At 27.2% G+C, this 25,933-nt stretch overlaps 3 protein-coding genes across 8 annotated transcripts in view; 2 read left to right on the top strand and 1 right to left on the bottom strand.

The window, feature by feature from the left end:
- LOC105204573 lies at nucleotides 1-3,458 on the top strand. 2 transcript variants are annotated; one of them, XR_851230.3, is made up of 6 exons: nucleotides 1-339; nucleotides 1,341-1,717; nucleotides 2,596-2,731; nucleotides 2,852-2,908; nucleotides 2,997-3,269; nucleotides 3,336-3,458. XR_851230.3 is itself a non-coding variant. In XM_011173700.3 (5 exons), exons 2-5 carry the CDS (start codon nucleotides 1,380-1,382, stop codon nucleotides 3,147-3,149), a joined length of 684 nt encoding a protein of 227 aa, XP_011172002.1. In that variant the 5' UTR covers nucleotides 1-339; nucleotides 1,341-1,379; the 3' UTR covers nucleotides 3,150-3,456. The 2 variants fall into 2 exon arrangements, 1 of the variants encoding a protein (XP_011172002.1); XM_011173700.3 differs by having other exon boundaries at nucleotides 2,997-3,456.
- A 463-nt stretch (nucleotides 3,459-3,921) lies between these two features.
- LOC105204569 (actin-related protein 8) lies at nucleotides 3,922-7,803 on the bottom strand. The gene is made up of 8 exons (XM_011173696.3): nucleotides 7,479-7,803; nucleotides 7,028-7,195; nucleotides 6,462-6,959; nucleotides 5,449-5,793; nucleotides 5,216-5,362; nucleotides 4,911-5,130; nucleotides 4,703-4,831; nucleotides 3,922-4,597 (listed from the first exon to the last, which is right to left on the bottom strand). Exons 1-8 carry the CDS (start codon nucleotides 7,512-7,514, stop codon nucleotides 4,425-4,427), a joined length of 1,716 nt encoding a protein of 571 aa, XP_011171998.1. The 5' UTR covers nucleotides 7,515-7,803; the 3' UTR covers nucleotides 3,922-4,424.
- Nucleotides 7,804-12,088: 4,285 nt separating this feature from the next.
- LOC105204568 (PDF receptor) overlaps nucleotides 12,089-25,933 on the top strand; it is a 30,480-nt gene continuing 16,635 nt past the window's right edge. Inside the window, exons 1-4 of one of the 5 annotated variants that reach the window (XM_039446494.1) lie at nucleotides 12,089-12,290; nucleotides 12,534-12,619; nucleotides 17,721-17,878; nucleotides 20,405-20,512. In XM_039446494.1, the coding sequence (XP_039302428.1) occupies nucleotides 17,788-17,878; nucleotides 20,405-20,512 (199 nt within the window). In that variant the 5' untranslated portion in view covers nucleotides 12,089-12,290; nucleotides 12,534-12,619; nucleotides 17,721-17,787. Of the gene's footprint in view, nucleotides 12,291-12,372; nucleotides 12,620-17,720; nucleotides 17,879-20,404; nucleotides 20,513-25,933 lie in introns of those variants that run through there. The other 4 variants (XM_039446492.1, XM_039446493.1, XM_039446495.1 and 1 more) reach the window with 4 other exon arrangements.

Raw genomic sequence — 25,933 nt, 5'->3', positions numbered from 1 at the left:
TGCTATCCCTTCCACCATGTTCGCGGTTCGCGGGTCGCGGAAGCCTCGAATCGACCATCGAACTGCTTCGTTAGTCGAGATTCGATTAGTCGAATCAGCCCTGAGTCGAATCTCGTAGCTGTGTTATGGTTTCCTGGACGAGTGAAATAAATGTTTGTTTATAAACACATGACACATTTATTTTATTGTAGACACATGGTGACATGACGTATGCCACTTTTTTCATTAGTTTTAGTTTAATTTCTATATTATCTCAAATTATATGAAGAACTTGTGAAGCGACACGATATTTTACGGACGTAACGCGATATAACCTCTTCGAGTGTTGTTGATTCAGCAGTATGTATTTTTCGTTGAAAACTGTAAAATGAAAATGCTCCATTAACATTGATTAACTACTCTTTTATTTGCTTGGCACATCCCGTACAGAATTAATTATTGGGGAAAGTTTTCAGAAAGGCTTTGAAGAGGCAGTAACCTTTCATGTGCAATCCTGGAAGGATTCTGCAAAATGTCATATGAAATGTTGCAATAAAAATGTTATTAAAATTTATTATATACAATACATTTGGCTTAAACAGAGCAAAAAAATTGTCAAAATAACGTCCAAATATTTCCGTCAAAACGTATAACATCAAAATAATTATTAAGACGTTTTTCGATCAATCGCAATTCTTTTTTTATATTATTTTGACATTGATGTTACTTTATGCAAATACAATATCATTGTTGTATATATATATTTTTTTTACATTTTGACATAAAAATAACGATGTCAGCTTGTTGGAATTATATTCAAAAGATTTCACTTTAGTAATTCTGATAATATTTCAGAAAGATTACAGATTTTTCTACAAGGTTTCAAGTGTAAAAATCACAAATGTTTTGTTTTTTTAAAATTGTTTCAGAAAAGTTGCAGCTATATCTTACAACTTTTATAGAATGTTTCACTTTTTGATTAAAATATTTCTTCAATACCTTTGAAAAATTTTGGTGCTGTATATTATATGGGAAATATTAGCACCAAGATGTTTTAGCATCTCACAAAAAGTTAAATATTTTGACAAAAAATTATAAAAAAATTTTCAAAAGTGCATTTAAAAAAAAAATAGAACTTTAAATCTGTCACTTAATTTTTCTTTTCTACACTTTGTTTCCAAATTATTAAAATTAAAATTACATAAGATTAAAACCTTTTTCTATATTTTTTTTTACTTTAACATAGTGTAGCTGATGATGATTTCTCATAATAATATTGATTTTATTATATTTCCTGTATAATTTAATAAAAGGTAGATTCTAAGAGAGAAAGTGAATAACATGTCAAATTTTATTTGCAGGCTTAAATGATAAAATTTTAATATATATTTGAAAAGAACATGGAATACACTTTAGAGGATGCACTCGCGACGTTAAAGGAGAAAAAGGCAGAACAGGAAAAAAGTATTGAAGATATAATAAAATGGATGTCAAACAACGAGGTTTTTGCTCTGAAACCAACCAGTTCGCTGGAAGATGTGAGAATAAAACAGGACAGATTGCATCAGAGCCTGCGAAAGGAAATCCAACAGGTAGAACCTGAAAATTACCCAATTTTGAGAACATCTGACATGCGTATGGAAGTGATGGCCGAGATGGAGACTGAGATTTGTGACATGCAAGAGCTCCTTAACAGTTTGCAAGGAAAACTCTCCGACATCCAGGAAGATATTATATAGTAAGTTCAATTCAATTTCGAACATGTTATCAAATATTCAAATTTGACTTCATAAATACTTTACATGTAAAAATATGTAAAGTATTTATGAAGTCGAATTGAATCTTTGATAACATGTTTGAAATTGAATTGAATCAAATTTGAAAGTTTTACGTTGAATCTAATGAATCTCTTCAATTCAAATACGAATCAAATTCCAAAAATTAATCGCAAGAATTTTAAAAATTACAAAAATATGTGTTAAAAAATTATAAGATATATTGTATAGATACTATACATATAGATAATAAGTGCGAGGGTATTATACTGACAAATGAGCCTTAACAATGTAAATATCATACAAGTTACAATGTTAAATATAATGGAACAATTTGTTTTTAAATTTTGTTATAAAATCTATAAAATCATGATACAAATCTATGAAATATTGAAATTTTATGAGGATATTTGTCTATTGGGTACACAAATTTTTTAATAGTTTATAAGAATTAGAAACAATAGAAGTTCTGGAAATCGACGATTAGGCACAAAAATTGATAAGATTCATTGTACGGCAGATTTATATGAAACAATGAAAATAGACAATTCAATGAAAATAGAACCATTGATCATTCAAATTTCTTGAACTATCCGAATTCGAACTGTTCGCACACCTCTAAATTTGAATAAATTTACAGTTTTAAGAAAATGTTACTAAAATATACTGAATTTTTCTAAAGTAATTATACCAAATTTTCCTAAAATTATAGCAAAATTCTTGAAAAACTACTTTATGTCTTATAAAGTCTTATAATTATTATGATTTTAAGAAAAAATTATAAAAAAATTCTGTTTGTGTATCTTTGTTAGAGTCCTTACCTTTATTATGTTTGTTGCAGTTTGAGAAATAAGAAGGATGGACTGGATAAAATGCGAGAAGCTTACCTGAGTATCACAGAGACGTTTGCAAACAAGACATACGAGGAAGAACATATTCTTTCAAAAAAGATATTTCGGAGAGTGAAGGAAGATTTGGTATGCACGACAAAGTTACAACTCATCGTGCATGATATTTTTGTAACACAAAATTGCATGACTTTTACAAAACGAGATGTGAAATAAAATATTGATAATCGAAAAATGTTTATTTTGCAGAAAACCGTGGTAAATATTATTTTTCCGAATAATGACAGCTTTAAAGACTTCTTAGCGGTATGATTTTTCATATATTGTAATTTTAATTTGTTTACAAAGTTAATGAGATAAATGTATAAAATTATATATTTTGATCCGATTACAGGCCTTAACGTCCGCTTACATGAAGGGAGGAGACGACAGTTATGTGGATGTTACGCCAAATATTTTTAATTACATAAATTTTCTACTAGAAGCTGATATGGTACAATACCACCGTAACGATAAAACTAAAATCAGAATGACCGAATTATTATAATATACGATATAAGATACGATTATAATATACGATTATAATATAGTTATCTAATATTTTACAATCTCGTACTCAAACTTCATGATGTAGTGTCAGGATAATATTGGGCGAATTTTAATTCATCGATTGATCAATCGCATTATGCGCAAATGCAGCTTTTACAGAACGAAATTGTATTTGTGCATAATGCGATTGACCAATTGATGAATTAGAAAACTCGCCCTAAATAAAAGTACCTTTTTTAATAAAGGGTAAAAGGCGTCAAGTGTATGTATTCCTCGAATAAAAAACTTTTGTACTAAAATTCAAATGGTAATAACTTTAATTTTTTAAAAGTAAAACCCAAATACTATGTATTTTTCAAAAATATGCAAAATCTATTAATTGTTCCAATTTGGAAGGAAATGTTTCTTTAAAACATAACAGTTGTATAACTACTTTTACAAAATAAAGCCCAAGTGGTTGTACCTTTGTTTTTTGTTGTACTTTTCTATTTTGCAATGGATTTCCAGACAATGACTTCAAGGAATGAATAGCGGTATGACTATTTTCACATATTACAATTATTTTTTTCTTAACTTTTCAAAGCTAATTAATGGTAAGAATATACAAAATCATGATTACAAGCCCTAATATCAACTAACATTGGGAGTGACATTAATGTATGTTACACCGAATGTTTTAAGTTATATAAAAATTCACTAAAAACGATATAATACAACGTCGCCATAACGCTAAAATTGAATTTGACCGAATTATTACGAGTTATGATATCTGATAAATATTTTGTATATTTTAATTTTGATTTTAACAATCTTTTGTACACTACATTCCCATCCCAAGTAGAAATTAAATCTCATCAATTCAGTGTATTACGTAAAAAAGTGGTGTATTATATAGCGATTAATAATGTAAAATTTACTTCTAGTAGTTGGGTAGTCTGTATTATTTGTCATTTTTTATTATGTCGTTATTTATTCGACATACAGGAGAAGTATCTCAATGTATATGAATACTATTATTACTGAATTAGTATTATTAGTACTGAAAATATAGTGTATATTATGTAGATTATAAATTTTCAGTCATTAAACAGATTTCTTTCTATGAAATAAGATGATGTCAATTTGAATTCGTTAAATCAGGACTAGATACATTCTTTCTATTTGGGATGTTGTAGTCCCATAATAACAATTATCCAGTATAAGTAAAAAATGTAGTAAAATGCTCATTTGTGGTATTCGATAATATAATACCTACGTAAAACAAGATATTTTTTTACCATAAGAAAGGAGATCTTTCTCTTAATATTCTAACGCCCCAGCGATGCCACTCGGTTCGAGTGATCCACAACTCCTGAGCAGACTCCAAACAACTTAAAATTCCCGCTCCTTTCCACGTCGTCATACCAGGATCCATATCTTTCGGCTGTGTTATGATATCTAGTTGTTCTGCAAGAAAAATCAAGCAATATGTGAAAAATATAATTTTTTGTCCTCCATATAGTGCGAAACAGTCTCAACCGATTAATTAGAAGTTTCGAAAAAAATATTTACCAGGTCTATACATGTAAGGAGTTTGAAGAGATATTCGGTTACGGAGCCACATGCCGATACCTTTGAATTTCAAACCCGATCCTACGACCAGCACGCAACTATACATTTTTCTTTTGAGATCATCGTTAGCTGTTAAAAGAAATGAGATTAACTGCGCTTTTATTTAAATATAATCTAATCGTTTACTAAATATATTATTTATGCTTACGACATCGTTCGATGCTCTGCAATATGGCTTGATCGAGACCCAACAATTGTTGCGGGATCACAAAATCTCGGGGAGCGTCCAAATCACGATTTGACAGACTAGGTGCAGGATCACCAACGGCATCAACTACAACATCATCATCGCCCACAACTGCAGGCGCAGCCGCCGCCTCCTCTTGCATTTCTGACGAATGATCCAGAGTTTCTTTCATACCACGTCTCTAAAGTAAAAGTAATTGAACAGAACTTGAATATATACTAAAATGAAAATTGATTATGCTTGAGAATTGTATGGCGATCACTTACACTCGTTTCTCTTAAATAGTTCTCGTCGTAAGGATCTTCCGGGTCTCCTAATGATCGTTTTTGAACATGAACATTATGCGTTCCGGTAATTCTGAATAGCTCGGGTTGAAATAAGCTTAAAGGTGCTATTAAACATTCATCACCAACCTGTTACATAAATCCCAAAAAATTAAGTTCAACATAAAAAAAATGATTTTTTATGTCTTAAAGAGTAAATTTGAAAAAAGATATACCTGAATAGTATATGTTGCCGTTTGCAGCTTTGGTTTCCTGACAACGAATGTTTTCTCCTGCGAGCCGCATATATTTAAATCCACGTGACAAAAATCTATCTTTAGCTGCTCTAAGAGCAGCGCGTCCAACTTGTTGGTAGGATCACACGATTTGTACGGAAAAGCAGATTTTTGTAAAAGCCAGAGAAATGTCTGCGTGACATCCGCGCCACCATAATCCATACGCACTCGCGTGTCTTTGTGAGAAATTGCATCCTCCACACATGATACTGATATCTTCTGAGCACCAACATCTACTATACATGCATAACCCAAACCTGCTCCAAACATCGCACCTACATGATCCTACATAAAAAATAAATTAATTAAAATTAATTACAATTAATATAATCTAACAAAATTTTTTAAAAAATTTATTAATCTTAAATTTTAGTAAAATATTATATTTTGTAATATTATGTAATAGTCATGTATAGAGTACAGTAATATTATTTATTAATAAAAGTACAAAATAATTGTTTAATAATAATAATAAATTTTAATTTTTGGATTTGTTGATAGTTACAGCCATGTTTAGTATGTTTGAGTACAAACTGTATGAATTGGATGATTCATGAACATTACTATGAACACAAAAATGATATGGTAAAACTTTTTTTTTTTTAATTCCAAAACATTTTTTAAACTTCGTTCTTTCTTCTATATGAATATAGTTTTTCTTATACTTATATTTTGTCTGCAATTAAATTACTTAAAACGTACTTTCTAATAAGATTTAATGCTATTAGAAAGTTAAAGAAAACTGTATGATCAAAGAAATTCAAAAAATTTCAGAAGACCTAATCTTCAATTATAAACTTATTCTTAAAATTTAATCAATTCTTGCAGTTTTATATGAAAAAACTACAAAACCTCCTTAAGTTTTTCTCTATCATACGAATAGAAAAATATTTCGTCAAAAATAAATATTTTCTTTCTGGGAGAAGTACAAAATATATAAAACTATAACTAACTTGCAATAGAATGCAGCGTCCAAAGCCAATCTCGTCCAACAAAAGTGTTGTTAATTCCTTTAAATATGGTCGATGATAAATGTCAGGTATAACGAGTACTGCACGATAGTGCTTTAAATCTCTAAGAGGTATATCCAGCTTTTCAGTCAGCACATATTCCCAGATGGTTTTTAAATCTGCCATAACAGCAGTTAAACTACCACCTGGGCCTGAATGTATATTTAGCTCCCCCCTTCTGTATGGAAAATGGATATTAAAATTGCACTCCTCCTCTGGATCTAATGACAAGATATCGTCACCGACGACTATATCTCGATCAGTCGTTGTCCACTTCAAATTGCTGGGGGAGGAGATTTCTGGGCTGGATCTACGATTAAAAGCGGCTATCTGTTGCGGAGGTGTGGCGTATCGTCGACTACCATCAGACTGTAAACAGGATTGTAGAGTATGTGACACTTGCAATCGAGATTCTTCCATCGCCTGCGTTAACTCCTTCGTCTGTCAAAGACAATGATAGATGAAAATATGATAACAAGATACCATTGTACATTTACTCTAGTATTTACCAAAGTCACAGTTGGAGGTAAGAGATCATCCTTATATTTTATTCCATTTGGTAAACGTCTCCTTGCCACAGCATGTAATAATGTAACAGGTTTCAGATCAGAAGCACGGCCCATACGAAGGTACATAGAGCCTGGATGAATAACAATAATTGTTTGTGCTTGAATTTGCTGAAAACATTAGTCATTATGAAAATTTCTAGTAAACCTAGTAAACAATAAAAAAGCAGTAATAAAATAAAATAATAGGTAAAATAAAAATAAATCTTGTATTGTTTCTGTATAATATTTAATATTAATATTTAATACTAATGATGAGAAAAATGTAAGGAATGTAAAAAAATTAGATATAGATATTTAAAAATGTGTATTTATATTGATAACAAAACAATTTTATTTAAAAAAAAAAACATACTTTATAATTATACTTTATATGAATAATAAAAATAATTACTTCTGCTTCTTGATAAACCGGCATCTTTGCTGACATTCGATATCACAATAATAATCAAAGTTTTTTTGCTTCACTTCTATCCTTTTATAAAAATATTTCCTTTTATGATCAGTACAGTATTAACGTCGATACAGTGTTTTTTTTTCCTCTTCGTACCCTCCTCTTGTTGTTATTCTACTATAATTCTCTTGTAAAAAATTTAGAAAATGTTATATATCCTATGATGCGATATTTTATCACTTATCCGAAGTACTAACATCATTTGATAAATAGTCTATGATATTCACGCGTCTGTTGGATAGGTTATGTTTCCCATTGTTACACTCGAAAGTCGATAATGTATCGCTATTCGATAATATCGAATATTCGATATTTTTTCTAGTTCGATATATTGAATAAGATATTTTAAATATAAAATTGACTACATATCTTTTAAGCTCTGTAAATATAATAATATTTATTTTGAATTATGATAAATATTTTTAATTTAAAAGACTTAGAAGTTATTCATATAAACATATATAGTTGTATATGCATAGAGAAACTGATCTATCAAATATTTAATGTATGTACAAGGTTACATAGGATTTGTAATTAAAACCTCGGAAAAATATTTTTTATATACAATTATATATAATTATATATTAAATATGTTTATTTATATATGTTAAAATATATATACTTATTATATATAATATTATGTATAATTACATATATATGAACATATACACAATACGCCAAGAAAAAAATTTTATAATAATTATATAATTATACTCAACAAAAAAATTAAAGCATCACCTATACTGACTTCCAAAAATAGACAAAATTCAAGAGAGTAACTTTGTTAAAAATAATTGTAAAAAAATGTTTAAAAAATTATTGTAAAGCTTGAAATCTCTAGTTTTAAGATTGATAATTCATTAAACAATTTACAGATTGTAAATGCTTTAATTTTGCTGTTGAGTGTACATATATATTTTATATATTCATTTATACATAGATATATAATTATATATCCATATATACATATATATATATATATATATATATATACATATATATATATATATATATATATAAAATCCCGGGAAAAATTTTTGTAATATAATTATATGTGAAATATATCCGTATATAAATAATATACAATTTTATATATATATATATATATATATATATATATATATATATATATATATATATATATAATTGTATATATTTATATACGGATATATTTTACATATAATTATATTTAAAAAATTTTTCTCCAGATTTTTTACCGCGTTGATCTTTATAGAAAAAGCTTTATATAAGTACATAGGAAAAATATAGATATATTTAAATACATTTTCTCAAAAATTTAATATAAAAGGACGGAATCTGGTAATCAATAAAATTCTAAACCTAAGAGAAAAAAACACGCAAATTATTATTTATTATAATAAAATTTGTTTTAATGAGATTATTAAATACGCAATATTTTAAGGACATTTAACAAAGCATTGTAATATAAAAAATTGTTAATATGCAATAATTCTCGACAGTGTCAATGATAACTTTTGTCATATTATTATATGCATTGAAAAATAGATTGTATAATTTATCTTTCTCTTTTGGATAAAATATCTTTTAAACATTCATCTGTCATTTTTTTTATAATTTTCTTGATTTCCTCCTTTTACTCCAATTTTTTCTTCAAAAAAAGAAATGAAAAAAATTTAGCAATTTGAGACAAGTTGGTGAAAAATAACACACGCTATCGTCAAGTATCTGTCGCTTTCTCTCGCTATATATTCATGTGACAATAAATTGCTAGCGATTTCACTGTCAATCTCCAATTATTACAAAAAAAATTAGCAAGAAATAATAATTATTTTTAATTAGAGAGTAGTTAATAAAAATAAAGGTGACAATACGTTCAAACGCAATTTCTTCCGCAATGTATGCAAATATTTTGAGAACAGCGGTGACAAAAGCAATCAGGAAACGATGGATAGCGATTGCAACTGCTGTAATGTTTGAGTTGCAAGTAACGCCAAAGAAACGTGTTTACAAAAAAAATAATTAAAATTAAAATTAAAATTTAAATTAAAATTTAAAATTAAATTAAAATTAAAATTTAAAATTAAATTAAAATTTAAAATTAAATTAAAATTTAAAATTAAATTTAAATTTAAAATTTTATATGTAAATTATACGCAATTATAAACGCATGCACATATAATATACTAAAACCAATCCGTTTATTAATATTTTTATGTTACACTTACCTCACAATCCTTGTAATTGGTGAAACTCATATTTAAGTTTATAATTTAAGATCAAATTTCGCGGAATTTAAACTGATCAACTTGTCGATACTGTACAGACAAAACGAACTTCCGGCAATTTGTTGACGAGTTGGGTACGAGAAATGTGCAGAGGGAGAAATCGGAGTAAAGGAGAAAAATCGCCGGCTATTTAGCAGCAACTAGCATGGTATCTGATTTGAAGGAAAATTTACAATGTAGTGCGTTATAAGTACATACATAAGAAATAAAAATCAACAAAAATGCGCACGTAGACACAAATGATTCTTATGTGTCATTACAGAATTAATAGCTCAAAACTCAAAAGTTGTTTTCAGAATTTTATTCGCAAGAAATTTTAACTTTAAATTTTTTCAGATAATATTATTCTATCATATAATATTATTCTATTCCTTAATTCCATCTTCTTTTTATACATTAACCTATTATGTCATATTTATATTTCGTATAATTGGTATGGTATAATTGGTTCACGATACATCAAGTATCAAGAATCCATCGGGATTATCATGTAACTTACTTAACACGTTCATCTCGCGGAGAAGATAATTTATAAAGGATTTTCACAGTTACATAATTTCATCTATAACATCTCGAATCTCATGGCGAAGAGGAAACAGCCGCTCACGTGGCCGAACGGAAGGGTCCTTGGTGTGTGATGTCAGTCACGTGGCCGCGAGACTCCACGTGCTTTCGCGTCTTATCGCACCTGTTACATAAGCGAAACGGAACACATAGTTTAAAATTGCTCATGCACGGCGATTGTATCCTACGAATATTAATTAACGACTTGTAATCGACGTCCTTGTTTCGATTAACAATAACAAAAGGAATACGCCGGGCATCGGGTTGGAGCATTATGTCCTTCGTTACATAATGCCGTGGCGATGGCGTTGACAGGGATGCCAGAGAGAATATCACAAACTTCGCTTCATATCGCTTCAATGCTTAACACGGGGTTGCTCTTTCTAATTTTACACCTTTATCAAACATGTATACTGTTTCTTGCTTTTAATATACACAGTGGACGTGCAGGATTTTTTAGAAGATTGTATTACTGAAAATCAAAATTAATATATTTTTGCATAGTTAATATATCTTTTTAAACCGAATTAAATTAAAATGTTTATAAAATTAATTTAATTACATTAATTAGTTGCATGAACAAAAAACTAACAGAGTTGAAAGTTGCGTTGAAATGAAATCAACTTAATTAAAATTAAAAAATAAATTTGGAAAAAAATTGTGTTTGTATTAAATTAAAATGTCATAATTTTTTAAAAATTATTATATTAGTTATTTTAATAAAACTTTGCGTGTGTTTAAAGAACACAAAGACTCATCTTTCGGAGCTATGCTTTATTTTTGTACTCAATCAGAGGCGGACCCAAGAATAAGCGGGTACCATATTTTACCAAAAAATTAGTATGCAGTACGCTACTGTAGTCTAATCTAAAAGATTTTTATACAATGTATTTAGTTTTTTATTTTTGTTATTTTATTTTAACAATCGATTAAATCTAACAAAAGAGTTGTCTATAGAAATGTTCAGTCATGGTGTGATGCTCTGTGATACATAATACATTACTTTGACTTACAAAATATCCTTTTTTCTCAAATAAAAGAATTTTGTTGCATATTATCCTGTATAATATGTCTATTTATATGATCCAAAATTCTTATTAAGACAACGCTGCATCCGTTGCATTTCCTTTCATTACGTAAGAAAGGAGCACATCCCCTAAGGCGATATTTCGTTACACACGAATGAGTTGCACACGCAAAGGTAAAAGCATGACGTAGGCTGCACAAGTAGAAGTGTATTGTTATAATGGAATTCTTATTACCTATGCTACAATATACGCGCGATTTCCCCATATATTAAAAAATGTTTCTCGGAAATTTACTTTGTCTTATTATACTAGGACAGATTTTGTTCGGACCGTTCAATTTAATCGACCATAAACATAAAAAAAAAATGTTTGCAACTAAATATAACAAGTTCCAATTACGTGACTTGATTTTGGTAAGTAATATTATTCTCTTATAGATTTTTTTAGATACTTAGAATAAAGTCTATAAATAATATTATATATTCATAGACTTAATTATCAAGTATGACGTTGATTCTTCTGGACTGACACAGGTATATTGATCAGGAAAGTTACGTATCTCTTGATAAGAGTTCCAGACAAATATAGCGACAGTGAGTGAGGGTAGTAATAATAGATTGGCAAACGGCTGTACCATTGACGAGGGCGGCTGCGCCGTAGTCGAGTGATCGTGGGAATCGTGGGATAGGATGCACAAGTGCAAGACAGTCGGCGCGCGTCCTTCGACATGTTCGCGTATCTTCTCCGAGAACTCGAAAGAATTTTTGCTCCAAAAGCGTTATCATTATTACATGACGTATTGCGTGATCTTTCGATTGTCCTTTTAAATTTTAAAATCCGAATTTTAAGTGAAATTATATTCGCACTTTTTTTTTACATCAGATTCAGTTTTTGTATGTAAATAACGATACGTTTATAATAAGATTTAATGTATATAATATGCAATTTTAAATTAATTTTGCTAATTAAAGAAACAGTGTTGAGTCTTATTTTAAATATATGAATTTTTTCCAGATTTTATTTTTTAGAATACAGAGTTTGAAGTTGTTTATACAACATAAAAACATCTAAATGATTATTCAATTACAATTATTTATTTGAAATTTCGTTATAATTATTTTGCACATATTTATCAGAGTTTCAGAGAATAAAAGTGAGTTTATCACCGGCGGCTGACTAATTCAAGCTTAAACTACTGACGGGAAAATACAAAACCATATAAGTAAGATTTTTAGCACATTGTTATAGAACTAAGTTTTATAAGAAAATAAATAAAATAATAAAACTCAAAATAATAAAAAATTAATAACAAATCCAATTTTTAATTATATTACAATGTAATAATAATTTAACAACTGTTATTTTTTTATCGATTTACAGATTTTTTTATATGTATACAAATAAGGAACTTTTATTTATCGAAAAACGACCAATACGGCTCTGTTAAATTTATTTTTATTTTTTATTTATAAATGTTATAACGTCTAAATGTTATAACAAAATGTTGTAACTTAATGTTATAACAAAAAATATACATTTTTTGTAAAGTGAAAATTTTGAAGTACAAAATAATGCTTCAATCAAGTTTGAACAAACGTACAAGAGCTTTACTTACAACTTTTTATTTTTAATCTTAGCTTTTTGTTTTTTACAATAATGAAAAGTTTTCGAACGATTCATGCAGTGATATTAAATGATACTTGTCAAGCAAACTTTTTTAACAATGCAAGAATTATAGAAGTCTGCCTCAATACAATATAAAGCGAACGACTTGATTCTATAATATGATAAGTTACAACTATGTCTAATTCTGGAATGTATTAAAAATTTTCTTGACAAATATAAAAGAATTAAATGCATAATAAAATGTATATTAAGAAATGGATTTAATTTCAACAAAAATATTTTTAAGATTAAAATTTACAATTTTATGTGTAATGCGCCTCTGCTTGTGCTTTCTTAAAATGTACAAAGATATATTCAAGTTATTTATCATATAATAAATAAATTAAATATAATAAAATATTACAAAAATAAAATTACTTTATAAACAAAGCAGCACAAAGCAAACAAATAAATCTTCTAGGAAACAATTGCATGATTGTCATCATGAATTATCTTCTCTTTTATTCATAGATTTAATTACATAGTTTTCTACAGACTACATGCATAATATTTATCTAAAAGTAATTAAAACTTTATTACGTACATGGATTGGAGGTTCATAAAGTTTGATTAACAATTAAATACAAATTATTTTATAACATCTTATTAATTGACAAACATTTATTTCATTAGAATTTAGTTGAAACCTCAATTGTTAAATAAATTATTATTTTGAGAAAAACAGACTTTAGAACTTTTTTATTTATACTGGTTTGTTAGTCTTAAAAAATGTTTTACACAAATTTATTTATGAAAATTTATGAAAAGTTTATTTAATATTACAATTTCTATGTTTTTTTCTATTTCATATTGTAATTTCTATATTAATATCACAAAAACAGAAATAATTTTAGAATTCTGTTTCATAACTATCCGTTAACTGTATTAATTGTTGTAAACATAAATTATACAGTCCAGAATTTACTATTTATAATGTTCACCTTTTGACATACATCTATGATGACGTATTATAAAATCGACGTTTTTCAGATAATTATTTAACATTTTCATATGAAAACCTTTATTATTTAAAAAATTTATTAGTAGTTATTGTATGCTACAAAGTAATACAAAAATTATAGAAATAATAATATTATAAAAACAAAAGAAAATAATATATTTTTTATCGAAAAACACTTTATTGAATAGTTATCTTTTTATCGACATCCATATAATTCATCATTATTTGATATTTATATTATCAAAGGTTTAATTGATTTGAGAGCATAATCTATTAGTCTCAATGAAGGTATTGTCAGATTGAAAGTTAAGATTTTTTCAAGGTTTTTAATTACAATTTAATTAAATACAATTTAAAAAAATTATCAAAATAGGTAAAATTTAAGAATCAAATACATACTTTTTACTTAAACATTGATATTAATTATAAATATTTCTAATATAAAATCTCAATAGGCATCCTATAATATCAACAATAATATCAAATAATACGTTAACAGTAATTTATTTATTTTAAATAGCCGACAATAATTTAGTTTGATTGAACTTTATACAAAAATGCATTTATTCATTTTATGCATTTGACGTATCATTTCTAGAAGCAATTTCACCTTTAATGATTTTTTGTCGAGGAATTTAATTACTAAAATTGTGCTTGTCATTAGGGATTAATTAATATGGTTGAGAACATCTTGCGTATCCCTTGAGAATTAAATAAAGCTACGTGTATTTTTAATAGACTATTGGACTGTTCATTCTAAAATATTACCTGAACATACATATTGAATCGATATGATTTACCAGAAATTAATGTAATCTAGCAGAAATAACTTTATCTTACAACGTTCGACGCTCGTTTGGTAACGTGTGAAAGCTAGAATTGCATAAAATTTTCAGAGATAATATTAATAAAAAAGATAATATAAGCAAGATAAGAGAGCAAAAAATAGAGAAAAAACATTCATATAATGGTTAATTAATTCCGGTAATTTAATTATATGGATACAAAAAAATATCAGATTTGAGAATATGTTACCTTAAAAATGCAACTCTTTACTGTTACTATTACTTTTTGTAAGAAATAACTCGTTACCGTTACCGTTACTCGTTACTGATGATTTTAAAAAATGCGTTACACACACACACACACACACATAGTATATATGTAGAGAATATATATACAGGAATTGTCATGGCATTTCCCAACTAGTTGGTCCTGAACAAAGCTTTAAGCAATTTTCCTAATCTTCGAGATAGGGCTTTTTGTGAATGCCTTAGAAGGCTGGAAGTCTAACCAATGACTGGAAATTGCTGATCTAAAATGTCTTGACTTGATTCATTGATTTGGAATAGTTGGAATTGACGTGACATCGGGTAGCAAATGATGTTTGCAGTAGAACAAAGGTACGCTCTAACAGCCTCTGGATTGGAAATCTAACTGACAATTGAACAAACATGCTGGCTGACTAAGGTTTCAATTCATTCACTATTTAAGGTCGCTTTTATTTATTGCATTAAATAAAAATTTTTAAACAATGTTTATAACTATTTTATTGAATAAAACTGTATTTAATTATGGCTACAAATCCCACATTCTTATCTTATATTTCTATTATGTAAAAAATATTTTTAAATCAATGAAATCGTTTATTGGATACCATTCAAAGAAACATTTTTTTAATTTGCAAAAATCATTTAATGTAGATTCATTAATGGCAGATTCTCGAAATCATTTTAAGATGGAAATCTTAATACCAAAGCGTTGAGACTACAATAATTTTAAATGAGAAGAATCTAAAGTTGACTAATTAAACTATTCGAAATTTGCGCGCTCAGGCATAGCACAATAATAAAATTATATATAAAATTGTATAGATATAAAAAATAAGAATCAAGTATGTGCAGTTTGACAACATGAATGTCAGTCAAACTTTTAGTTGATATTTTGGTATTATATATTTAATCTTGATCAGTTTTTTATATATCTCAATGTGATTACATAACAAAATTGTTTAAACAATATTTTAAATGTTGCATTGAAAAGTTTCGTAATATGACAAAATTTATTTATTAAGTCATAGAAACTGTACACAGGAAAATTTTTATTTAACATTTTATTTAACATTTATTAATTAAAACACCTTATTAGGAAATATTAAATTCTAATTCCATATCAAAAACTTATTAAGTAACTTTTAATAATATACTTTTAATAATATTATTTAAATTAGATTTAATAAATTTTAATCAAATCTGTGTATGGGTTCTTATATTTTATAAGACTATTATAAGTTCCTTATTTACGATATATTAAATTCTTTTTAACGGGAATGCTAACCAATAATACTGCTGACCACTAATACTTCTCTGACGGGTCAGTTATAACTTTATAGTCGAAATCCCGTCTGCTATCCTTATCAGTGCTTGTTCAGATATTGGAAAACTGTCAGAAATCTTGTGAATATCCAATTAGAATTTCTATTCAGATATATTTTATGTTGAAGCTTATAATTTTAATAACAAAAATTAATTTACAAAACGCTATACTACATAATACAGAAGATAAAATAATAGGACTTTAGGTGCAAAAATTCCTAAAAAACCAAATTTTTTAAGTGGAACCTCTATGGTAATGTGGAAGTTCACCATTTTAACATTTTTAAAATTGCTCAATATATGTAGAATAGACCAAGGCGAATCGGATCATTATAAGTTTTCAGACAGTTATCATTAGTTATCATTAGTTTTTTTATTTCATATGATTTGTTTTATTATGATAATTACTTTCACGCGCTTTCTCTGCAGCAGAAACAATACAGATAATTTTGTATTGCGTTTGATTCTGTATCAATCGATGATACAAGTCTAAAGGTCGGTCGCAAAGAAATTTTATATATTTTGTATAAAATAATGGTCTCAATTTTATGAGTTTGTAACGAAAAGACTTAATAACTTACTTCAAAGAGCGTATTTATTTATTTATTTATATTTTAGATTTTATTTCTTTTAAATTGATGATTTGCTTTGTTCCCTATATTGCGACGAATCGGACAATTTCTTTTTCTTGATTCTTTGTGCAATAAGAAATATACATTATTTTTATACATTATTTTATTATATAAAACTCAAAGTGAATATGTAAAGATTATAACTTTTTATTGTAACTTAATAACGAAATTAGTTTATTATTATTTTTTTTAATTATAAAAGTAATAAAACTGATCCGATTCACCTTGTTTATTCTATGTATGCACATCTAATAAGACTTGAGATTTTTTAAACAAGAAATACATTATCATTTTAAATCCATATTAATTTCCTTAGACAGATTTAGCATTTTTTGAAGAGTTTTTTTTAATACTATATTTTCTTTATTTTCAATAAAACTATATTTACCATATTTATAAATAATTAAATAATTGTAACAAATTACTATCACCAAATTACTTTTAAAAATAATTTTTTTAACACAAATTTTGACCATTTGTCTAAAAGTTTAGGGAAAAGTGCTACCACTTTATTTAACGATCTAGAAGAACACGCAAGATTACATGTATAATTTAATAATATATTCTTTCTGCAATAAAAAAAAATGGAAGTAAGCTACTTCCGAAGTAATTAATTGCTAGATCTTTTTCTTTTGTAAAAGAAGTGGTAGAGAAAAAAAGAAAATAGAAAATAAGAGAGTTTATTTACAGAGCACATTTCTATCGACTACAAGCATTGGAATGAAAATGTAGAAATGAAAATTCTGCTAGAGGAAAAATGGACAACCTAAATGCTGACAGCAACAATACTCGAATACTCGAAGAATTCTGTAACATTCAGTACAAACATTTTGTGGCACCGCACGGAGGTACGAGTTTTTAAATCTCATCAGTCATTGCGTTTACATTCATCATAAAAACAAGTGGTACACGTTTTTAATTAATTGCGTTTTATTTCTCCAAGAATAATTCAATTAAACATTTTCATTTATAATAAAATTAGCTTTTGCATGTACATACATAAAAGAATGATTATTTTTAAAAAACAAAAATATTTTGCGTTTTATTTTTTTATTTTTTCAAATTTTAGATTTGTCTAAAATTATTTTATTTAAAAAAAATATAATTAATCAAATTCACATGCATGATATAAGTAAAACATTCTTCTCATAAATTTTCATTATTAACACTCTGTACATATAATTAGACAAAAAGGTTTAACGCATTTCTCTTCTTCTTTGAAATACTACGAATATTTTCCCAAATACCTACGTGTCTATTCTTTCTCTAAAAAAGTTTGACATCTGAGAAATTTGTAAATTGTCGACCTCAGTTTGTGCACGTGTTGTTTGTCCAGGACGTTTTGAAACTGTCTTAGGTTACATAATGATTCTATTATGTATGATTATTTGTTTTGTACATACTTATATTTATTTTTTCTTATTTTTAACAAATTCTCGTTATCAAATGGATTTGATGAACTCAATCATTGGAAAAAATTAAAATGATTTGAGTTGAAATTTGAAGGGTATCGCTATCATTTGAACGTTAGAAATAATCTTAAAATGTAATTAGTTAAAGTTTTTATAAAAATGTATTATTTCTTTGAATTTTTATTAATGTATAATGTATCTTGTTTAAAAAAAAATAAGATATATTTCACAAAAATGTATATTTTTGTCATCACAATTAAATTCTTTTATAACTAATAAATATCAAAGAAAATGTTACAAATAACGTGAGCTTATTTAAATTAAAATTTTTTTAGTGTATTAACTTTTTAACAAAGCGATTTAGGGTATATGTTTATAAAACTTTTTCTAAAATATTAACAATATACTTCCAATTTATATCTATTCGAGCTTATTAAAATATGTTTAAGTTATAAGTTATTAAATTGCTCAACTTTTTGTACAGCTGATACTTGAATTATTTCTTTTGTTGCTTCAAATATCAACTTTAAAATATTATATTACGAAAATATTTATTTGAAGTTACAATTGTTTTATTATCCTATTTTTAAAAATGTATTTTTTAAATTATGATAATGAAAAAACATAGCTATTTAAAACAAGCAAGTTTAACATTTTAAAATTTAGACAAAAACCGGAATGTTTTGAGCTACACAAAGCCATTTGTCAGAAGCGATCATATTACAAATACATTTAAAGAGAAATAAAGAAACTTATGTGGTTTATTAGTCTTCTTAAAATTTATCTTTTTAATGAATCAACAAATTTTTTTTTAGATTAGCCTGTTGAAATCTATCGCGAACAGTATTGTTTTCAAAATATAGACTATCAAATTTGAGAAAAAAATATGAAAATTTTAGAAAACGCTTAAAAATATTTTATTTAAATTTAGTGCACACACATACATGTAATATTAAAAATCATTTTTCAGTAGAGATGAAATATTTTTACATCTATTATAGGCGTGCATATAGATAATCTTAGAAACTGGGAAAAAGATATTTAAAAATATTTGTGTGATATAAATTTATTTCACTGAAATAAATCTTTATTTAAGTACAACAAAACAAAATTTTATTCTTAGCAAATAAATCAATTAATAAGATAAATAAGATATGCATGGTGTCAGAAAACAATTGTTTTTGCTCTTGTGGGTTGATAGAGTAAGTCAAACTGAGAAGAAAAGAAATAGAAAAGAATCCTTTATCACTTTGCAATTTTTGTAATAGTTAACAAGTTATAAAAATAGCGGATTTAGTCCCGCCCGCCACCAAATCTAACCGAGTGATCATGGTTGCTAAACACGCGGATAGTTGTTGTTTCCTAACAGCGATGGCTGCGTAATATTATTTAATGTTTAATAATATTCTGTATGTAGGCGCACAATATTAAATAATATTATGCGCCTACATACAGAATATTATTAAACATTAAATAATATTACGCAGCCATCGCTGTTAGAAAACAACTATCCGCGCGGTTGGATTTGGCGGCGGGCGGGACTAAATTCGCTATTTTTATTAATTTATAACTCGTTAATTATTACGAAAATTGCAAAGTGATAAAAGACTTTTCTTCTCAGTTTGACTTACTCTATCAACCCACGAGAGCAAAAACTATTGTTTTCTAACACCCTGTATATATATCTTATAGAAGTGTACACATTTTATTACAGTCAATATTTTAATAATCTATAACAGATACCGAAAAAAATGTCACAAGTAATATTTGTTTTCTAATATTTCGATTTTTTCTCAGTATACTTGCATTAACTTTTTAATGATTAAGGTGTTTTTGTTTATAGCTTTTCTTCCTAAAATAAGTCAAAAAATGGCTTCTTTAATTTTTTATGTATGTAATTTAATATTGCTGCTGTATTATCGTTTCTGTTACAAGAAACATTTTAGTGTTCCTATTTTACAGAGCTCTGGTGTAATCCGGTATGGGACTCATTGCTCTGTTGGCCACCAATAAAAGCCTCTACCACGGCGAAACAGCGGTGCCCCTTTATAGATGGATTCGATACGACAAGTAAGTAAATAAAGTTGGATCCAGCGCAAACTGTGAATTTCAATCTTTCCGATAATCCCTAATGTTGTTGTTGTTTGAATTGACAATGGATGATTGCGGTATTCTAGGACCAGTATTCATAGTCGATTCTTATTTTAACCGCGTCTTAACTAGTGATGTTAATACGGCAAAGTTGCTGCAATATTGTTCCAATGTTGTATGCTACCTCGGTAAACATTAAAGGATTTTGTGATTAATAATTATTTTAAAACTGATTTATAATACTCAAAAAATTTTTTTGTTAATTTATAAATATTTAAGTACAAAATGTATTTTATTTTTGTGATTGATTGAAACAAAAATTTTATTCTCACTTTGTTTATTTCAACATTTCCATTAAGTAGAATTAAGTAAAAAAAAAAATATATATATATATAGTTTTGATGAGCCTCTCTCTTATTCGACACATGTATGTACATTGATTTAAGAATTCTCAATAGATTTTTAATAAATTTTTGTTCATTTATTTGTGTAAATGGAATGATTATTAGCATTGCAGGTTTCGATAGATATTATTGTTTGATATTTGTCAATCAAAATGCAAACTTATTTTAACACTGAGAAAAAAATTCGTTAACTTGAGTAAATTGTTCAATTTGATTAAATTTCTTCAAGTATTTAATTATTTGAATTAAATTAAATTTTTTTTAAATTCAAGCAGTTATATATTTAACTTACATATTATATATAAATACTTGAATTAAAGAAATTTAATTAAGTTGAATAATTTAGTTATGTCAAAAATCAAATTTGCCAAGTTAACACTTTTTTTCTCAGTGAATAGAAATATTACTGGAAATAAATGCTATAGATTTTCAATTTACACGCATATAGAAGTATTTTACGTTGAACGTCGAACAGAAGTACTCAAGCTGCATCTTCTATTTTGCAGCGAGATAAGTGCAGAGAAATTTTCTTCGTGCATCTCGACACATCTCCTTCAAACTACTACGATCGCACGTTGATTGCAATCGATAGCGTCGCTTTGTTTGCCACAATTGCGTCGTATAAGGCATTTTTAATTGTGAATGTATTATCTCTGCTTTTTTCTCACTTTTCCGGATCAAAGCGTACCTTTGCACTTTTTACTCTTTAAGTGTTCTATATTGCTTCGTTTAAGAAACCGAGTCAATCAGAAGTTTAAAAATGATCTTCGGCGCACTTTAAAACAAAGTACTTGCTTGTACTGTATTAAAATGCTTTCTCCCCTCCTCCCTCTCACACACACACACACACACACACACACACACACACACACACACACACACACACTTCACTTATAAAAAGTAACTGTTTATTATACAGATAAAAATATTTTATTTCTGCTAATTGTACATTAAATATAATATATTATATATGATATAATATAATATATATTATTTATTACATTTGTTATTCTTGCTACTGTACATTAAATAGTTTATTTTTGTTAATTTTGTTAATGTTAGATTCTTGATTGAGCTTGAGTTTAGCTAGTAGTAGCTTGAGTAGAGATAGTAGCTTGAGTTTTAATTCAACATGTAACAGGATCTTGTCATATTTTAACATAAAATACAAAATTAAATTAGTCTGGATGCTTTTGTCAATCTATTCCGATGTTATCTTGAAACTATCTTACATCGTATTTTATGTTAAAATATACCAGAGTGAATTTATTAAAGTTTCACAATGAGTAATAGAGATCAGTGAATTATAATCCAGCTTCACTTGCATCTGTAATTCTCTCGAGGAAACTTATAATAATGGAAACTCTGAAACGTTTAATGCAACAAATTGTGTACATTGAACATCTTTCTTTTTAATGAATCTCTGATTAACATTTTCTTAACGGAAAGTTACAATACAATGCGATACAAATTGTGTAATAAAAGAGAAAGAGAAATTAGCAAAAATTAAAAACTTTGTAATTAAATTATCAAATAAAAATGTATTTAAATTGAATCCATTTTTCGTGAAAATTTTTCTGCTTAGAAAATATTCGGAAAGAAAATTATCTATTTAAAACGAAATTAAAATTTTTTTTGCCCAGTCAAATAGTCATAAAGAATATTTTAAGCGTTATGAGGCGTTTACGTGAGACGATTCGCAAAAACGAATGTGTGGAAAGACAATTCACGAATTTTACATCACTATAATGCTGCATTTTACATATCAATGGTATACAACTTTTACATATCAATGGTACACAACTTGACCAAAAGCTCAATAAATATCATTCCTGAAGCACCGTATTTGTTAGATTTGACTTTCTGTAATTTTTTTCCTGTTCCAAGAACTTATTTATACTTTGTGTAAAAAGCATTTTGAGTCAACAGAAACTATTAAAGAAAATTCGTTGAAAGAGCTGGAGGCTATATTCTTATTGGCTTACGAAAGTAAATTATTGAAAAATGAATAAATCAGTATATGCATTGCAATAAAAATTATTTTAAAAGAGACAAAATAAATTTATTCGATTAAATATCAATTTTGTGTGTTTTATTTAACAATTTCGGATTTGAGGAGAATATATTTAATTACAAGTGTAAAAATGATTTTATCATTTATTTCACGAATTAAATTATTTACGTAAATTTTTGAAATCTATGAACAATACATATTATTACTAAGCATTCAGTTCAATATTCAGTTAAAAGTCCGAGAAATTTGGTGCACGCAACTTTTAATTGGTTGATATTTAAACGGAAAATTAAACGATACAAATTACATGATTAATAAGAAAAAGAAGTAGAGAGAAAATTTAATAAAAATTTATCAGACAAAAATGTTTTTAAATTAAAATATAGTTCTTATTTTATATGTGCATATCGCAGTAACAATATATTAAACAAGTCAATAAAAAGCAATAACGGATGTTAATATTGTTGGATATTTTATTTCTGTAAGGCGATGTGTGGTGAAGGGAAGTAACGTCTATAAGATTTGAATGTGGCTTTATTTCCTTCTGCGATCCTGTCTCGGTCACGGCTAAGCTCGCACTGACTTTCGGGGCGAATAATATTTTGGAGCAAGCCGAACGACTGAGTCGATACAACGAAGAGAGAGAGCGCACATTTCGAAACAGAGAATATTACACAAATACATTCCGACATCTCTACAAATATAAAAATCTATATTTTTGTTAACTAAACGTTTACATTCCAAGCCATGTACGTTTTGGGCTCACTTGCTTCTTTTCAACATAAGATAATTTTACAATTAAAAATCCATGAAAAAGTTATTGATCATTTTACACCATTAAAAAAATCATTAAATAAAAATATTAGAAAAATAAGTACAACTGGGCGACAAAGGTTAGCTTATCGGTAGTTTAATGCTTACATTGATTACGCTTACATTAATAAAAATTTCTTGATTGTCTTGTTGTCGTTTTTAAATTAAATCCATTTTACATTAAAATTAATTGACATTTGACAATTGACATTTACAAATGTAAATATAATTTTATTATAAGAAATAAATGATCCACGTATATAATCTAAAATCAAGTTTTGCCATCATTAAACGGTCCAATGCTTATTAAAAATCAAAGAATTCAATACATATAATTTTTTATTTTTTATTATCTTGCAACTTTTATTACCAGAACACTTATCGTTCTTCTTTTAAAAAAATATAATGATAGAAGATGAAAAAAAACCTCTGTATATTGTATGTGTCTATATATATATTTACATCTCTTTTAATTTCGAGATCCGATTATCTTGAAAATTTTATTCCTTGATATTGTATTATAGACTATTTCCGTTTGAAGTCTAATGAGAGTTATGCACACCTTCTTACGACACCTGAGATAGTGTCAGTTATAAAAAGATCTTTGACGGATCAAATTTCCCAATTAACAACTCATTGTGTCTGTTATGAAACGAGTTCTTGCTCCATGGCTATGGAACAGGCTGAGACGCAAATATATTACTACTTCGTTTTCGAACAGAGATGAGGGAATTTCTTCACGTACTTTTGTTATAAACCGCTAAAACGCAGAATCATACAAGATGATAATTAAAGATTGTTTGTAAGCTAAACCAATCAATTTATGTGCGCTCCGTATACCGCGCTGATTTCTAATATAATATACGAAATATTGTCCTATTTCTCATTTTATTATTTTGAAAAATCTAACGATAATAGGCAAGATTTAAATTTATATAAAAATAAATATACATATACAATATAATATTTTCACGTTTTAAATTTCATGTTGCAAAGTGAAATCTCAGTTCAATAGCACTCGATCATCATGCGGATCGCAATTCAACTTGTCTAGTCACTGGAAAAGGATTCCGTAATGGCCCTAGCCTATTACGTCATTTCACATACATATATGTCACGTGTTGAATGGTGCAATTATTCCAAAAGTGGCGGCCATGAGTCGCTCTTCAATTTTTTCAGCTTTAAGGAAATCTTTAAGATAATAGCTGACTAATCGAGATTATCTTTTACGTTATTAAAATCTCATGCAAAATAGCCATCAAAAGCATTAAGGTTTTTCTCATTCATATTACAGTATATTATGCAATATAAAGATATAATATAAAATATTATGCTCACATGCAGCTCAAGTTTCAATCTAACTAAGTTTAAAAATATCAAAATCTTGTCATATTTAACATAAAATGTGAGGTAATATTTTTTCAGCAGAAAATCGAAGTAGATCAAATGTAATGTATTTATGCTTGTAACATATACTCGTAAGTACGTTAAAATGAATTTTATAGCAAGCAATACGATATCGAAATTGTGAATTATTGATTTATGATTGCATTAATAATTCTTTCTTTCAAAGAGAGATATTTTTATAAAGAAATGCTATTATCGAAAAATAGGAAAACGATAAAAATATTCCAATACAAATCTCATAAACCTAAAAAATTAACAAATAATTATTAAACATTTTTGACAATTTTTACAGATAAAAAGGAGTAATATGGCTCTCATTTTTATTTTGTTGCATAACAAATAATCAATATTTTATATTAAAACTTGAACAATTATATTTATGAAAGTGTTATTTAATAGATTCTGGATTCAAAGTAATGAAATACTTATTACTTTGGATGTGATTTGTAAAAATATGATGCACTGCATAATCGGTGGGTTGATGAAACGTTAAGAGCAAATGGTCAGCAATATTAGCATGTTATATTGTTAGCAACATGACAGCAATGTGACAGAAATCTCTTTGTGTGAGTAACAAATTGATACTGATATATTACTACTTATTTCTCATTGTTAGAATCAAAATTTTTTGAATGTAATTTGACAGATATAATATGCTGTCTTACCTTGTCCTGAGTTTATCGAAATTATTGTTACTGCACGATTGTTGACAATATGATATCAAAACTCACTGTAGTTTGGCTATCTGGGCAATATTGCAAA

Source organism: Solenopsis invicta, chromosome 3 (assembly GCF_016802725.1).
Source record: "Solenopsis invicta isolate M01_SB chromosome 3, UNIL_Sinv_3.0, whole genome shotgun sequence".
In the NCBI taxonomy this organism is placed as follows: domain Eukaryota; kingdom Metazoa; phylum Arthropoda; class Insecta; order Hymenoptera; family Formicidae; genus Solenopsis; species Solenopsis invicta.
The sequence above is the reverse complement of the archived record's forward strand: the minus strand, read 5'-3'. Positions and strand labels throughout refer to the sequence as shown.

What these genes read in the sequence shown, in the direction of transcription:
- LOC105204573 (XM_011173700.3), top strand. Translation starts at nt 1,380, where the DNA reads ATGGAATACACTTTAGAGGATGCACTCGCGACGTTAAAGGAGAAAAAG. An exon ending in ATCCAGGAAGATATTATATA is followed by an intron (nt 1,718 to 2,595) that starts GTAAGTTCAATT and finishes TGTTTGTTGCAG; the next exon opens with TTTGAGAAATAAGAAGGATG. An exon ending in GGAGAGTGAAGGAAGATTTG is followed by an intron (nt 2,732 to 2,851) that starts GTATGCACGACA and finishes TTTATTTTGCAG; the next exon opens with AAAACCGTGGTAAATATTAT.
- LOC105204569 (XM_011173696.3), bottom strand. Translation starts at nt 7,514, where the DNA reads ATGTCAGCAAAGATGCCGGTTTATCAAGAAGCAGAA. An exon ending in TACCTCCAACTGTGACTTTG is followed by an intron (nt 6,960 to 7,027) that starts GTAAATACTAGA and finishes TGTCTTTGACAG; the next exon opens with ACGAAGGAGTTAACGCAGGC. An exon ending in ACTATTTAAGAGAAACGAGT is followed by an intron (nt 5,131 to 5,215) that starts GTAAGTGATCGC and finishes CTTTTACTTTAG; the next exon opens with AGACGTGGTATGAAAGAAAC.